Source organism: Eptesicus fuscus, chromosome 20 (genome assembly GCF_027574615.1).
Source record: "Eptesicus fuscus isolate TK198812 chromosome 20, DD_ASM_mEF_20220401, whole genome shotgun sequence".
NCBI lineage: Eukaryota > Metazoa > Chordata > Mammalia > Chiroptera > Vespertilionidae > Eptesicus > Eptesicus fuscus.
The window spans coordinates 15,187,873-15,205,913 of NC_072492.1; the positions used below are offsets into that span (position 1 = coordinate 15,187,873).

The window sequence follows — 18,041 nt, forward strand, 5'->3', positions numbered from 1 at the left end:
CCAATGTGAGGTCGTATTGGAGACTGTAGTCACCATTAGGAGGCACCTGGAAAACCATCTCTAATGTCTTCTCCTCTAAGAAACTGCCTTTGATCTTTCTAGTTAGAAATTCTTCTCTGCTGAGAGTATTGTGTTAAGTGAAATAAGCCACTCAGAGATAGACAAGTATCACATGATCTCACTTATATGTGGAATTTAATGAACAAAATAATTTGACAAGCAAAATAGACCAGAGACTTGGAAGCATGCAACAGACTGAGGATTCTCAGAGAGAAGGGGAAGAGGGAAGGGATCAGCCAAAGGCCTTATATGCATATATGCATAACCGACAGACACAGTCAACAGTGGGGTAAAGGCCTGGAGAGGGGATGGGAGTAGGGAGAAGGGGATCAAGGTGGGGGAAAAGGGAGAACACCTGTAATACTTTTGACAATAAAGATAAAGTAGAAAAAAGAACAATGGAACAGAATACAAAAAGGGGGGGGAAAGGAATTCTCTGAAATCTTATAACAATTTATGATACATCTTATTGAATTTATCACTTTTTACATACTATTGTCCCTTGGCAGGGTTGCAGCACAAAATATTGGGTTCATGCCTCAGCTATGCACTATCAAAGTAAAGTTGAGAAAAGACTGAGGCTAAGCATCTCTATCTACATATTAAGAATACTAATTATCTGCCTAACCACTGTCATAAGGTATGAGGTCACAATAGTTCATGCTGAAGGGTATAAAACATTATTAAATTGTTATTTTGATTGGACTATTATGTTCTCACCTCTACTATGCTTAAAAGCCACTTAACATGAGCTGTCTTAACATATCTCTTTACTTTTTATAATCTTGGTCAAATAAGTGCATCCAATGAATCTTGGTAGAAAACAGAATGAATGTATGAAAATATTAGTCTTGGAAATGTAATATGACAATGGTTATACATAATTACACTGGGCATTAGCTACCCATTATATACCTGACATTTCAGTTAAGATCCATTCTGGAAAGACAAATGACACTAGATATGTTTAAACCAAGAATACTTAACACAGGAAATTACATACATAGGTGTGTCCTGAAAAGGAATAAAGGTGGCAAAAGAAAGAAGCTGAAGTGACCCAGATATGTAAACTGCAGAAAAAAGTTTCACCCTCTTGATTGGGTAACAAAAAAGCAAAAGGTGGTATTTCCACAACATAGGAGCTAAGAAAGGGCTGACCACATGTCTGATGCTCAGATCTCTGACAAGAGTGTCAAATAACTGGCATTGGTCTTCATTTATTGATGTTACCCACAGTTTCATTTCTGGGGGGTCTGAGTCCTTAATTGTGTTGCTTCGGTGGGTGGGTTTTTTTAAATTGTTTTGGTAACCTGTTAATCTTTGCTATTGAGTGGGGAAATGCTACATTCACTCTAGACATAGTTTTAGACATAGTCTTCCTTGCCCCTCATTGTGTAGCAACAACACAATATCCGTGATCATTAGAATCTACAACTCTAACTCCTTTTTTTCTGAATGGACCACAGAGGCATGCTCTAATTTGGTTAAATAATAGCAACATAATATTAACATGGTCTGAATGTTTGTGTCCTCCCTTCTCAATTCATATGGTCAAATCTTCATGCCCAATGTGATGGTATTAGGAGGTGGGGCCTCACAAACAAGACTAGTGATCGTATAAAAGAGATCCTACAGAGGTCTCTCCCTGAGTCTGCTAAGAGAGGACACAGGAACCAAGAAGCCTGCATCATGATTCTAGATTTCTCAAGCCTCCAGAACCATGAAAAATAAATTTCTGTTGTTCATAAGCTACCTAGTCTGTGGTATTTTTTTTAAATATAAGCCCAAATAGACTAAGGCAGTTTCTGAATTCTTCCCTAAACATTATTAACTTTTTTTCTGAAATGTCAATTCTGCCCAGAAAGTCAGTTAAAATTAATTTTATGTTCCTTATTCACTTCTGTCTGCTGTTTCTATATCAATTTCATTTTCATCTAAATTTTCTTCTGTTTGATACTCTCTTATTTTAAACTAGAGGCCTGTTGCATGATATTCATGCAAGAAAAGGCCTTCCTTCCCCTGGCTTCGCTCCCGGCAGCCTGGGTGCCCGCAAGTCCTTACTCCTGGCTGCCCAGGAGCCTGGGAGCCTGGGACCCCGCAAGTCCTCGCGCCCAGCCAGAGCACCGCTCCTGTAGCTCCCTCCGCCACACCCCTTCCTCCTCATAGCAGGTGTCCCGCCCCTCCTGGCCACTCCACGCCTGTATATGCAAATCAATCAAACATCTTTGTTGGGTTAATTTGCATACTCACTCTTGATTGGCTGTGCGCATAGCAGACATACAGTCAATTTACATGTTTGTCTATTATTAAGTAAGATGTCTTAAGAATATGGAAAAATTTTTTTGTTTAAAGTATTACAAATGTCTCCTTTTTCCCCCATGGACCCCTCCCCAGCAACTCCCACCCCCCCCCCCCAGGACAAGCCCCCACCGCCCCAGTGCTCGTGTCCATTGCATGCATATAAGTCTTTTTGGTTGATCTCTTTCCCACCCCTTCACCCTCCCCTACCTTCTCTCTGAGGTTTGACGGTCTGTTCAGTGTTTCTCTGTCTCTGGATCTATTTTTGTTCATCAGTTTATGTTGTTCATTATATTCCACAAATGAGTGAGATCATGTGATATTTATCTTTCTCTGACTGACTTATTTTGATTAGTGTAATGCTCTCCAGGACCCTCCATGCTGTTGCAAATGGAAAAAGTTCCTTCTTTTTTACAGCAGCGGAGTATTCCATTGCGTAGATGTACCACAGTCTTCTAATCCACTCATCTGCTGATGGACACTTAGGTTGTTTCCAAATCTTAGCTATTGTAAATTGTGCTGCTATGAGCATAGGGGTGCATATATCCTTTCTGATTGGTGTTTCTGATTTATTGAGGAAAATATTTTTTTAAAAAATTTTGAAAAATTTTGGTTTTTCTTCAAAGTGCTTAAGGTGTTGCTCCTCTTCTCTTACTCTGCAAATAAATTTCATAGATCATTATTCTTTAAGTTTCTTTATACTAGAAGAAATTTAACAAAGCCTGGAATTTTCTAGCAATTCAATTTAACCTCTTTCACCATACACAGGATTTTTCTCTTTAGGATATGGAAGGTAAGAGATTTCTTTCATAAAATAATGAAAGATGTAGTCAGTCACTATACATGAAAATATTTGCAATGTTTAGGGCAGTGATGGCGAACCTATGACACGCGTGTCAGCACTGACACGCGTTGCCATTTCTGATGACACGTGGCCGCTAAGGCGGCCGCATGCCGAGGATGAAACATTTGCTGCTCCTGAGGATGAAACATTTGCGAAATAATGTTTTTTCCTCAAAGTGACACACTACCCGAGTTATGCTCAGTTTTTTGGCGAAGTTTGACACACCAAGCTCAAAAGGTTGCCCATCACTGGTTTAGGGTTAAAACATCGTTTTGTTCATAGTTCTCTTAGATGTTGTTGCACAAGTCCTTGACCCTAATGGTACCCAGAAAATAAAACATGGGAGGAAGTGGTCAGAGATTCCGAGAAAAACATAAAGAACAAAATGTGATCACTAGGAAGAAAATATTCTCATGAGATATCATTTTACCCATGTCGGGGGAGCCCATGCCCTGAACCCTGCAGCATGATCTGAACACAGGAGCAAACAGGAGGGTGCAACTTGAAAGACGTCTAAAGGAAAATGTAATTCAACAAATATTTCAACATCTACCATGTGAAAATCTGAAGAAGATTTTGGAGCGTTGTTTAACCATTACATGACTCATAGTAAAATTGGCAGTTAATAGGCATATTACCTATAATAATAAAAACATAATATGCTAATTATACTGGACAGCCAAATGACCTTCCAGACATCATTCCAGACATCCTTCCAGACAAAGCCACTGTGGCGGGGGACGAGGCAGAGGTGGTTAGGGGTGATCAGGCAGGCAGGAAAGCAGTTAGGGGCAATCAGGCAGGCAGGCAGAGTGGTTAGGGGTGATCAGGCAGGCAGGCAAGTGGTTAGGGGCGATCAGGCAGGCAGGTAGGTGAGCAGTTAGGAGCCAGCAGTTCGAATTGCAAGAGGGATGTCTGATCAAGCCTAAACTGGCAGCCAGACATCCCCCGAGAGGTCCCAGATTGCGAGAGGGTGCAGGCCAAGCTGAGGGCTAGAATTTCATGCACCGGGCCGCTAGTAGGTAATAAAGAGGTAGTAAAATAGTTAAACATTCCTGTTATTCTAAGTGCTAACTATGTACCAGGCTCTGGTTTCAGAACTTTTCATATATTAATTCATTTGATCCTCAGAACAATTTTATGAAGATGTTGTTATTGTTATGCAGTTGTTATTCCCATTATAAAGATGAGTGAGCACATACTGTCCAAATTCATTTATAGCCAGTAAGCTGCAGAGGCTGGACTGAAACCCAGCCAGCACTCACAGTCTTTACCGTGGTCTACAGAGGAGGGGCTAAGTCACAGCACAGTGAGCATCAATCAGGGCTGTCATAAAGGTGATACATACACAAAGCAAGCTAGGTAACATCTAGGCCCTTGGCATCTCTACGAATCTAAAAAATCTGGAGACCCACTATCAAAATACTAGAAAAAAACAAGTTTACTAGTAAATAGGTCCCTTGCCCATAACACTTCTCAAGACAAATCCTAGACAAAGGTGGGATACAATTCTTCTTCTTCTTAATACCAGAAATGCTTGAAATAAAGACCAGGAGCTCAGTCGTACCACAGTCCCAAGGGATGGTGCCAAGTTTGTCCTGAACAGCAGAGGACAGGGGCCCATATTCCAACAAAGGGGTTAGACTTGGTCAGCCTAGTGCTTGGACCCTGGAGACATACTATCTCAAAAAACCCATTGCCCCTTCTTCCTTCTAGAAGAACTCTGGGAAAGATTACTCTTGAGAGCACGATGTCCCCTCAGGCACAGCTGTAGGAGTGTCTAATGAGTCTCAACAATTACTCTACGGCTTGAATGAACATGGGAGATCTGTTTCAAGAGACTTTATAACCTGGTGCAGAAGTCACAGTTTTCTCCATCCTATGAGCTTTCCTGCTGCCTAGAGGAGGAAACTCATCTTCCGGCTCCATCCAGGACAGCTGCGGCCACCCCTTCTGCTCCATGGTTAGAAAACCTGGGGCTCCCCTTCTAAAGCATCCAAGCCTTATCTCTTCTGGCTCAGGGACAGAGGACTCTGCTCCACACCCGGCCTCCAAAAAGGAACGATAATAGGTGTTGGACCAGCTGGCTGTAAACTTCCCATTTGTGAGAGAGGAGTGAAGGCCACAGGACCAGGGCCCTTTCTGAGAGCATCTGAGCTACTCCCTAGGTAGGGCCTGTGGACATCAGAGAACAGATTCTCTATGACAGTGACATCAAAGGATAGGTAGCCAGCACCTGCACTACATATATCGTCCCCCTTGGACCCTTACAACACCTCCAAGAGGTGAGTAGAATTGTTTTTTTTTTTTTTTATAAGATGAACAAATTGGTGAATTGAATTGCCTGAAGTCACACCGAGAAGGATTGGCAAAACTCACACTTTGGCTCCAGAACCCAAGGTCTCAAGAAAGACTAAGAAAGAGAGAGAGAAAGAGAGAGAGAGGAACCCTTCCCATCTGAAAATGGTTATTTTGAGGCCTCATTCATAAAAACAGGATCAGGAAGGGGTAGTTTTTTTTTTAACCTTTTTTATTTATCCTTTTATTGATAATTGTTTATATTTACCAGCACTGTGTTATTCCGTGTTTAAAGCTCACTGCCACCATTTAATTTTTAACATTTTAGTGTCCTTTTGAATTCTGCAACCGGCAGACATCTGCACAGCACAACATTGCTATCAATGTTTTGCTTGTTTCATCTTATCCAATAATTTAGAAGTCTAAAATTTTGTACCATATTTTTTGTCCCAAAACACTTATAACTCTATGTATTAATAATTTTCTAACCCAATCTTTCTTTTGGATCCCCTTTTATTTCAAAAAAGCAAGACATAGGAAGGGGTAGTTTTGATTTGGGTATTTCAGTCCTGAGCTCTCTGCCTCCTGAAGGAATGGTGTGTGTGTGTGTGTGTGTGTGTGTGTGTGTGTGTGTGTGTGTGTGTGTGTTTCTGTTACCCATGATGCCAAGGGGAAGTATTTGGTTTCTGTGTCCCTGAAAACCTATCCTCAGCACTGTCACACTCAGAGCACCAATACTTTCCAGGAAAAAAGATTTCCGTGGTTCACCACTACCTGGAACTTTGGTTAATTCCAGTGAACTCAGGGCTCTCACTCTGTCTCTATCATTCATGCTGATGCTTCTCCTGACTCCTCTCCCTGTAGGCCCATGGTCCTTTCACCTCTCTCCTCAATCTTTCAGCAGAAATCACCTCTCCCATGATGACACTGCAGAACAGGAAGTCCCTGAGCTCAGAAACCTCTCTTCTCTGTTTTCCTGTGTGTTTAGTTCTCATATTGATTATACCAACCACTTCTTATCTGGTGCAGCTTTTTCTTACATTTATTAACTCTCTTTTCAATCAACTTATGATCATCCTTGCACCAGATTGTCATTCAAATGTTGACTTACTCATCAGTCATCTTATATTGTCAAAATATCTAAGTTTGTATTAAACAAACAGTTGCATATTTCTATTACCAAAAAAAAATGTAGTTCAATTTACATCAACTATCCTAATTTTTAGTATGCGAGGAATCCAGCCCACACTAAAAATCCCCACAGAATAACCACAAACTTATTTTCTAGGCTGATTTCCCACTTGTGCGTGTTTTCTCCATTATTCCTTGTTAAGTTTTGTTTTTACTTCACATTTTCCTTTTGTTTGTTGGCTGTACCTTTCCTCTCCTGACTTGTCTGTTCTAACCTTTTGCCCATTATTTCCTACTGCATTTTTTGTCCCCTTCTTTTTAAAAAATATATTTTATTAATTTTTTATAGAGAAAAAGGGAGAGGAATAGAGAGTTAGAAATATCGATGAGAAACATCAATCAGCTGCCTCCTCCACACTCCCCACTGGGTATGTGGTCGCAACCAAGGTACATGCCCTTGACCAGAATCAAACCTGGGACCCTGAGTCCGCAGGCCGACTCTCTATCCACTGAGCCAACCCGGTTAGGGCTTTGGTCCCCTTCTTATCAGTGTGTGAGACTCATATGTATTCTGAATACTAGTGCTTCGTTGATTATGTGTATAGCAGACACCTCTTTCCAGGCCAAGACTTATCTTTCCCCTTTCTTTATAGTTTCTTTTTCATATAAATGTTTTCAATTTCATTTAAAGTAGTCAATGTGTAAAAATTTTTTCTTATATTTGGGTGTTTTGTGCTGGTTTAAGAAATTAATTACATTTCCTGTATCATAAACATATTGTTCTCTAATATTATTTCAGTGTAATTGAGATATAATTGACATATAACCTTGTATAAGTGTAAGGAGAACAATGTCTTGATTTGATATGCTTACATGTTCCCTTACATTTTTTGAAGTTTTGCTTTTCACAATTGATCCTTTAAGGATTATTTTTCATATATAGGTATCCCATTGTTCCAACACTCTTTACTTCATGGTCAGTCCCTCCTTTCCCTGCCCATTTCTAAGCCAAGCCATGTCATATGCCCTCTGCTAATAAATGCTTGATCTGGGTCTGACTCTATCATCTGTTAATAGGTTTATTTTTCATTCCTGACATCAGCACTACTCCACTGTTTGAATTTCCATAGCAATTCATCTTGAATCCTAATGGGACCATTACTCCCTCCTTATTCTAACCTGTCTTAGCTCTTTATGGCTCCTCATTCTTCTGCATGTTAAATTTCATATTTAAAAGAAACCAGTAATATTTCGATTGAGATTGCATCCAATTCATAGATTAATTGGAAGAGAACTGACAATTTTACCACATTAAGTCTTGCCATGAACATTGCTTATCTCTTCATATTTTTAGGTATTCTTTTATTTATTTTTTTTGTCCTTCAGTAAAATTTTGTAATTTTTGAAACCAGTTGGATCTCTTTTGTTAAATGTTTCTAAATTCTTTAGTGTTTTCTATTGCTGTTGTGAGGAGTCTTTATAAAAATTGTATTTTCTGATTTATTATTATTTAAGTATATGAACAGTGTTGATTGTTTCTAATATTGGTCTATATGAAACAAACTTGCTGATATTTCTAGAGATTCCCTTGGGAATTCTTTTTCCCCCCACTCAATTCTTCCACCCTACTCTCTACCAAGCCCCTCCCCGCCCCCCCACACACACCAACATCTGTCAGCCTGCTCTCTATGAGTCTGTTATTATTTTGCTTGTTAGTTTATTTTGTTCGTTAGATTCCACATATGAATGAAATCATATGTTACTTGTCTTTCTTGGGAATTATTGACTTATATAGAGATTATCTTGGGTTTTCTTTGTGGACAATCATTTTTTTCTGTGAATTTTCTTCTTTTGTACTTTGCTTTCCAATTCTAACATAGCAAAAAAAAAAAATCTAGTGTTACTTTACAAATAGGGAAGGACTTGCATGTTTTACACAGAGGACTCAAATTAGCTCACTACTTCATGTAGATCTGTGGGCACATCTCCTGTACCAAAGAGAAATTACAAGCCAGACCCCTGCCTTTAGGGCCTTGTTAATAGTTGGAGACCTCAAGGGGCCATAACAGAATCAGCTCTGGCTTGCTAAGCATTCTTTTTGTTTCTCATACATACGTATTCACATTTCTTTCTTTCAGATTTGGTTATATGTATATTTCATTATTTTAAAATTTTATTTATAATTTCTATGTACTTTACTTGGAATGGGCTCTGTCCACATCAGCTTACTTTGCCATATTGCCAAGAATCACAGCCCTAAAACCCTTATACTTCCACACCAAAGGAATTACCATGCTCTCTGAGCCCTTTAGCTTTATTGAACCCTCTCAACCCTAAGATATTATGATTCTGTACAAAGATAAGAAAAGGCATTTCAGGAAATAATTCCAAATTCTTTTAGGTTCAGAGATTGACAATCTGGAAATTTTAGGTTCATTATATTTGGGGAAAATATACTTATATCTATATCCCCTGTGCCTAGCACATAACTCACACATGTTGAGAATAATGTTTTAATTAATTGTTGAGTAGAGTTCTTTTTGGAAAAATTAGTGAATTATTCAGGATACCCTTGGGAAAGGATATTAAATAGTACAATATAAGATAATAAATGCTAAAGTTAATAAATAGATCTCAAACTGTATAATTGTTTAAACAGAATGAAAGGGTATGTCCCTCCTATGCAACAGTCCCAGTGGGTATCTTTGGTGGTGGGTGGCTCTGGTATGTGGAGAACTAGAGACACAGGCTTATTTCAGCATGTGCCTCCACCATCCCATTCAGCCCCTTGGCCATTTTATCTAGCATGCACAAGGGGAAAACAAGTATGGAGGAAGCCCAGAAACGGAACACATGGATGAACTGGCAGTTGAAAACTCAGTCACATGGCCACACCTCAGTGCAAGGGATCTTGGGAAATCTAATCTACTTGTGCATCCCGGAAGAAGAGAACAACATGGGTTTGGATAAGTAGCTAGTAGGCTCTGCCATAGTTAGTATGCCTCAGAGTACAAGTAGATCAAAGAGGAGGGGATCTATAGCCAATAAGCTAAGGAAACACTACAGTATTTCAGGTAGAAAATGATTATCTAAGCTAAAGCTCTGAGACAGTGGCTAGAAAAGTTAAATTATGTGACAATGCTTTTAAATAATCAACAAGATTAGATGTAAAAGTTAAGGATAAACTGAGTTTGTGTGCCTGTGAGCATCCCACATGTGGGGAACCAAAGAAATAAACCCTGAATTAACTCTAGAAATACTAAGTGCAAACTTATAGCTTCATAAAATGAACAATGTTTCACAATGAACTCTCTGGGGGTGATTAAAACACACACACACACACACACACACACACACACACACACACACACACAGTATGGTTCCATGCCTGAAAAACAGCCTGCAAACTACTTAGGTTGGATGTGCAAAGTAGAGAGTTTGGACAGACATGATGGCAGAATGACTGAATGTATAAATATGGGAGAGAGACATCAAAGGGACAGATGCAGATCTGAGAGTTTACTGTGCTGTCCATGAAGTGACTGTAGAATTGGATGAGTCACCACAAGAAATAAAAAAGAAAAGAAAAGAGAAGACCGAAGAGAAAAGCTTTGCAATGATCTATATTGGAGAGTTTTACAAAAAGGTAAAACTTAACTAAGGAGGCGGTGAAAGTCTTATTTGAAAATGGGAATGTTGGGGAGGAAATTCACTAGGCTTGTTTTTCCTAGATGGTAACTCTGTGGTCCTTGTGATTTATAATCTGTCAGTGTCAGTGCAAATACCTTTTATTCCTTGGGCCTGGGATCACTATGACTTTGGTCACTGGAATAATTCCTAATTTCCAGGCTGGTCCTTGTACTAACACACCTTTTGCACTGGTGTATTTGGCCAAAGACTCCAAAATGCTGTCATTTCCATATCATATTTAATAAAATTGCCATGTGATTCTGGCTTCTCCATTAAGTTGGAAGGTCCCTGATAGCAGAGACTATGTCTTACAGGTTGAATAAATAGATTAAAAGATTGCATTTTCACATATTTTTTATTTTCCCGTAAGCCTAACGAAGTATCTAGTTCATGCAATGTTGAGAATCAAGTGCTTGTTAATTGATTAAATACTATATGGTTGGGTAGTGGCACTGGGATGGGGGAGGTTTGGCAATTCTGATTCAAACATTGCTCACTTCTTAGACATGAGTGTCCAGGCCTAACTGTCAATTAGTCCCACTGAGCAACAAGGATATTTCCCCAAAATGCTGGATTTCTATGGATTTAGTAAACTCAGTTGCAGAGATGACTTATCATTGAGACAAAACTGGTGGATATGGAAGATCGTTATACACACTAACTTCACTAATAATTCTGGATTTCTCTCCTCAATCTAAACAAAAGAATAATGAGTGAAGATAATCAATCCTCTACCCTGGATTTTATCCTCCTGGGAGTTAGCAGTCAGCAGGAACAGGAAGATTTCTTCTTCATCCTCTTCCTGGTCATTTACCCCATCACACTGATTGGAAACCTGCTCATCATCTTGGCCATTTGCTCTGACATTCGCCTTCACCACCCCATGTATTTTTTCCTTGCTAACCTCTCCTTTGTTGACATCTTCTTCTCTTCTGTAACCATCCCGAAGATGCTAGCCAACCATCTCTTGAGCATTAAAACCATCTCCTTTGGGGGATGCCTAACACAGATGTATTTCATGATTGCTTTGGGTAACACCGATAGCTATATCCTGGCTGCAATGGCATATGATCGTGCTGTGGCCATTAGCCGGCCACTTCATTACACAACGATTATGAGCTCACGAACTTGTGTCCTGCTAGTTGTTGGGTCTTGGGTGGTTGGAAACGTCAATGCCCTCCCCCATACTCTGCTCACAGCTCGCCTGTCCTTCTGTGGCAACCAGGAAGTGGCCAACTTCTACTGTGACATTGCCCCTTTGCTCAAACTGTCCTGCTCTAACATCGACTTTAATGTGAAGATGATGTACCTCGGGGTTGGTGTTTTCTCTGTGCCATTGCTATGTATCATCATCTCCTATGTTCGGGTCTTTTCCACAGTCTTACATGTTCCATCTGCCAAGGGTGTGCGCAAAGCCTTCTCCACCTGTGGTTCCCACCTCACAGTTGTTTCTTTGTATTATGGGACAGTCATGGGCATGTATTTCCGCCCTCTGACTAGCTACAGTCTAAAGGATGCTGTGATAACTGTGATGTACATGGCAGTGACTCCAATGTTAAACCCTTTCATCTACAGTCTGAGAAATCAGGACATGAAGGCTGCCCTGGGGAAACTCATCAGCAAGAGAATCTCCATGTAACCAATGTGAGGTCGTATTGGAGACTGTAGTCACCAATTAAAATGCACTTGGCAACCCATCCCCAATGTCCTCATTCTTCATGAACCACCTTTGCTCTTTCCAGCAGAAAATTATTCTTCTCCAATATTTGTGACAATTTATGATTCATCTTATTGACATTGTCTCTTTGAACACACTGTTGTCCTTGGGGAGAGTTGCAGCACAGGAATATGGGTTCAGGTCCAGCTACTGTCTTGTCTCTCAGAGTAAAGTGGAAAAGGCAAGAAGCTCAGCTTCCACATCCACATTTAGTAACATCTGCCTGCCACTCTCACAGGATGTGAGTATAGTGGTCATTCTTTATTTGAGGGATATAAACCTTTCATCAAATGGCCAATTTTTATTGCGCTATTATGTTTAACCATCTCTGCTCGGCTTACCACCTTCTGAGAGCGGGTCTTAACACATCACTCTACCTTTCATAATCTTGGTCATAGAAACTATATCCAATAATTCTCGGTGGAAAGTGGGATGAACAAATGAAAAATATCAGCCTCTGAAATGTAATGTGCCAATGACCAGGCATAATCATCCTAGATGTTACTCACCCATCCAGGAAATCTTTAAATACACTGACCTGGGGAAGCATTCTTGTTCTTGCTGTATTGTGAAGCAAACTAGGCTGTTTCTAAAGAGCAGACGACTCTCCCTCAAATGACACTCATCAATAGTTATTGCATTCTAAACTAATAAATATTCTAAATCAATTCATATAATAAAGTGTTTATTTAATTACTTATAAAATTAAAGAAAGCTACACTGAAAAAAGTCCGGGTGCCAAATAAGTGAAGGAAAAAGAGAAGTATTGAGGATAGGTGGCCTTGCTTCTCCAGAATGGCCCAGCAAAGATGAGTTTTTATTCTGGATGGCCAGCCCTGGTTATGCAGGTGATAGTCCCCAAACAGATGTAGTTAACCCAGCAGGTCACTAAGTAACCACTAATGAATTCCACTACCTATGATTTGATTCTGTTCATGAGAAAACTATAAATTTTTTCTCAAAATATAAATAAGATATAAATGCTATCCAACGGTTAAGTTCAACAGGGGGTTGGGGCATCCGTGGGGTGGGGTGTGGGATGGGAATGGGGGGATGAGGACAAATATGTGACACCTTAATCAATAAATAAATTTTAAAAAAAAATTAAAAAAAAATAAAGAAAAAAAAAGATATAAATGATTGTCCTTAAATATCATATTCCCAAACAGGACAACATTTTGAAGAGGTAAATTGACTGTGTCATAGAACAGTATGCAATTTGTTTTATTATCTACTATTTTAAGATGCCAGTAAAAATAGAAAATTATCTCTTATAGCTAATTCACAATGCCAAGAATTGTCCATGAATGTTAGAAGACGGTGTTATTCATCTTTTAATACTTTCTTTGCCTCTAAATACCAAGGATGATAACTAGACCAATTATCTTTCTTTTTTTAACTAAAAAGAATTTGATTATAAATGCATATGAACCTGTGTGAATGAATGACCAAATTATGGAGAGAATGAAGATATGTCATTTAGGGAATTTTCAAAGCTAGCCAATGAAAATATTACGTGAATTTCTGGTTAGTTTCACCCCGGGGGAAGGTGAGGATTAGGGTTCGGTTTTGTTCTGATGTAGCTTCAGCACTTAGTGCTGACATATAGTCCTTAGTTAATAAATTTGTATTGAATTAATAAACAAATCCTGCAATATTATGTTTAAATGATGAATGCAACAAGTTTAATTTTCCTGTCATGGGTAAACAAAAAACCCAAATGTTATGAGATATTTCAAATATTTCCCATAGTAAAATATTAAGTGCCAAGAGGAAGTTATACAAGAAGAGCTGAAGATGTAAACTCTTAGAAGAATTCCTTACCACCAACCTGCTCTGTCAGTCTGATATTATTTCTGTTCTAATACAGACAAAAGACTTTGATCTCCATAGTGTATTCTGTACAATAACCATAAGAATTGATATGTATGTTTATACTTTTAAATGCAAATTAAAGTCATTGCACCCCTATGTAAAGTCCCTGTCTCAGCCATCTTTCTTTGATTCTGTCACATATGCCATCCTTGTGTAATTTTGGCATTATAACTTAAATTACTTTATGTACCAATGTCTAGGGATTGGTTAAGTCTGAAAAAGACTCTATAGCGAGTAGATCTGTTCAGGTCAGTGAGGGTCCAGTCAGGAAACAGAAATAACATCTGCTATGTTTAAACCACGAAGATCGAATACAGGGAAGTAGATGCATGTAGGTGTGTCCTGAAAGAGACGAAAGGAGAAAAGAGATGGATCCCAGAAGGAATTACTCCCCCTGGTTACAAAAGGAAAAGGTGGTGTCGCCAGAACCTGGGGGCTCAGAGGACAAACGGCCACGGGTCTGATACTCCAAGGGAGCTGCTGAACAGCTTCCATGTGGCTTCCCTCCTGCTGAGGGGACACAAACTTTTATTCCCGAGGGACCTGAGTCCTCAACAGTACTTCTCCATTTGTGTGTGTGTGTGTGGGGGGGGGGGGGGGTGCTGCTGTACTTGCTATTAATCTCTGCTGGCCTGGGGAGGGAGGGAGGGTGGGTCGGGGGAAGGTCAATGGGGGAAAAGGGACATCTATAATTCTTCAACAATAAAGATAATTTTTTTAAAAAGAAGACTAAAAAAAGGCATCCCAGACATAGTTTAAGACATGGTCCCCCTTCCTCCCCTTCATTATGTATCAGCAGCACAATGTCCTTGGTAATTGGGTCAGTTGCTCTTTTTCTGAATGACCCACAGAGACGTGCTACAATTTGACTGAGTTTTAGCAACATAATAGTAACATTTAAAAATGTGAATCCCAAAAGATTATTATTGCTATCCTTCTATCTATACTAATAAAAGGGTAATATGCTAATTAGACCGGGAGACCTTCTGGGAGACCTTCCGAACGTCCTTCCAGACAAAGCCATGGTGGTAGGGCTGAGGCAGAGGCCATTAGGGGCGATCAGGCCAGGACAGGAGGGCAATTGGGGGTGATCAGACTGGCATAGGGGGCAGTTGGGGCGAGCAGGCCAGCAGGGAGGGCCGGTTGGGGTTGAGCAGGCCAGCCGGGGTGGGCAGTTCGGTGCAATCAGGCTGGTGGGGGCGGGGGGGCAGTTGGGGGCTAGCAGGCCGGCAGTTGGGGGCAAGTAGGCCAGCAGTGGGGGGCAGTTGGGGGTGATCAGGCCGGCAGTGGTGGGCAGTTGGGGGTGAGCAGGCAGGTGAGGGGGGGAGTTGGGGGAGATCAGGCTGGCGGGGGGGCTGTTGGGGTGAGCAGGCTGGTGGGGGAGCAGTTGGGGTGAGCAGGCCAGCAGTGGGGGATTGGGGGTGAGCAGGCCAGCAGGGGGAGCAGTTGGGGGAGATCAGGCTAGCAGGGGGGGAAGTTGGGGGTGAGCAGGCTGGCGGGGGAGGGGCAGTTGTGGGTGATCAGGCCGGCAAGGGGGGGGGAACTTGGGAGCGAGAAAGCCAACTGGGGGGCACTTGGGGGCGAGCAGGCCAGCAGGCAGAGTGGTTAGGGGCAATCAGGCAGGCAGGCAAGTGAGCAGTTAAGAGCCAGTGGTCCCAGATTGTGAGAGGGATGTCCAACTGCTGGTTAGGCCCGATTCACCCCCGCTGGCTTGATCACCCCCAACTGCCCTCCCCTCTTGTTTTGATCACCCCTAACTGCCTCTGCCTCAGCCCTGCCACCATGGCCTAAACCAGCATTTGGACATCCCTTGAGGGGTCCCAGATTGGAAAGGGTGCAGGCCAGGATGAGGGACACCCCACCCCTCCACCCCTCATGCATGAATTTCATGCACTGGGCCACTAGTAAGGTTATAAACAGTTAAAATAACCAAAAAAGAAATTTGCTAGGAATAGGTATAAATGCCCCCTTCTCCCCCGTGCCAAAAAAGCTTTGAAAACAAAGTCAAGGCGAAATGGGCATAGGATTCAGAATAAAGAAATTCAAGAGGGGAGAGTTAGGAGAATGCAGCAGAAGCTACAATGTAGTTAGATGTAAGTTATCACTAAAGTCCTAACTTTCAGATTGCATGGTGGGTCTAGGGGTATTTGTGACATTATTCAGATAGATAAATAGATAAGTAGACAGATGATAGATGGTAGACAAATACATAGATGATAGATGACAACAGCTCTACATGAAGCAATGATGAGAGTTTGTCTTGAAATAAGATGGGATAGAGAGAAGTAAGGGAGCAGAAAAGGGTGGTGACATCAGGAGTTTAATTAGGCAGCTCTGAAGAATCTAAAGAGCTCTAAAGAACTGAGAGCAATCTAAACAAGCAGTGAACATATAGATAAAGGATCTAGAAGCCAAGGTAATGTGGAATGGGAAAGAACAGGAGGTGGCAATTTGTATGAAAGTTGTGAGTAAGAGGATGTCTTCTAGGTTTTAAGCTTGAGCTGCTGGAAAAAGAATGCGGTTGAACCTTTAATGAAAATAGAGAACATGGGTCTGATACTTTCGGGTGTATTTTCAAGAGATATCCAAATGAATAGTAGAATGAGAGATAAAACAAAGCACGGATCAGAGTTGATAAGTGAAGTTATAGAAATAGATGAAGTCATCTAGGAGTAGGAGAGTCACGCCTGGGATTCTTGCAGAATGACTAAATGTTTACACAGAATGGGGATCCTAGTAGGGGAGAAAGGCATTTGGAAAATCTGGAATTGATATCAGGCTCTTTGTTTGTCTCCTTTTTGTATCAGCCAAAGAGCACAGCAGAGTGTATTTGATAATAATTTGGAGTAGGCATGCAATTGAACTGTAATATATAATTATACAATATAAAACACGTGAGCTAAACTATAATATATGCACATACAATGTAAAGACATAAATAAGAATGGAGCTTTATTGTATCTTTATATGTTTGAAATATTTTCTACACTAATAAAAGAGAAACATGCAAATTACCATCACTCTGCTATGCTACCAGCCAATCAGAGTGAATATGCAAATTAACCTGAAAACATGGTGGAAGCCCTGCCTCCCCCCTCTCCCCCCGCTGCTCCGGCCCTGTGGGGGTCAGAGAAGTCAGGCGCCAGTGCCTAAGGCTGGCTGCAGCACGGGAGATGAAGAAGCCGCCTGCACCCTGATCCCAGGCCACAGCCAGCAGCAGAAGCCTCACATCCACCTGCACCATGTCCTGGGGGAGACAGAGAAACCGGGCTCCAGCGCTTGAGGCTGGGTGTGGCCCGGGAGATGAAGAAACTGCCTGCCCTGTGATCCCAGGCCACAGACAGCCTGAGAAGCCACCCACACTGCATCCCAGGGAAGACTGAGAAGCCGCCTGCCTGTGGTCCAGGCACCAGTACCTATGGCTGGCTGTGGCCCAGGAGATAGAGAAGCCACCCACCCCAGGGTCCCAGTGCCAGCACCTGCTGCTACAGCCCAGGAGAAGCCACCTGCCCACCATCCCCTGCGGCTACAGCTGGCCTGGGCGCCTATGAGTGACCAGAGGGAGGAAAGCCTGGATCCCGGGTGCCTGTGGTCGGCTGGAGGAGGGAATCTTGGGTCACAGATGCAGGGCCGAGGCAGAGGTGGTTAGGGGCAATCAAGCCAGCAGGGGAGCAGTTAGAGACAATCAGGTTGGCAGGCTGATTGTCTGCCTGCCAACCTGATTGGAGAGGGTGTAGGCCGGGCTGAGGGACACCCCCAACCCCCACCACCCGCACAAATTTTGTGCACTGGGCCACTAGTGTAATAATTCTTTTAAATATTAAATGATGATCTTTCAGAATAACCAATGAAATTACTCTTGGACTTTAGGGATTAACCTTGACAAGACTAGCTCTCCCTCACCCATAACCATCCAATAAGTCACCAGTTTACATGGATAAACTACCTTTATCATTTCTGTACCTTTCTCTCTCTCTTCTCTTCCCAGAGCTGCAGTCTTCTTTTGGACCCTCAACACATAGAGCAGTTTATCAGCCACATGGTCACAGCCCAATCTTTCCAAAATGCAAATCTGATCCTATCTCTCTGCTACTTGAAATCCATCAAGATCACCCTCGGCCTTCAGAG

The 18,041-nt window shown here is 41.5% G+C and overlaps 1 protein-coding gene and 1 non-coding gene across 2 annotated transcripts; both read left to right on the plus strand.

The window, feature by feature from the left end:
• The first annotated feature begins 11,030 nt into the window (after nucleotides 1-11,030).
• LOC103304433 (olfactory receptor 1A1) lies at nucleotides 11,031-11,960 on the plus strand. Its single transcript, XM_008161331.2, has one exon. The coding sequence runs from the start codon at nucleotides 11,031-11,033 to the stop codon at nucleotides 11,958-11,960; it is 930 nt and encodes a 309-aa protein (XP_008159553.2).
• A 5,474-nt stretch (nucleotides 11,961-17,434) lies between these two features.
• MIR9205 (microRNA mir-9205) lies at nucleotides 17,435-17,522 on the plus strand. Its single transcript, NR_128917.2, has one exon. It is a non-coding gene; the product is annotated as a microRNA mir-9205 (primary transcript).
• The last annotated feature ends 519 nt before the right edge of the window (nucleotides 17,523-18,041 follow it).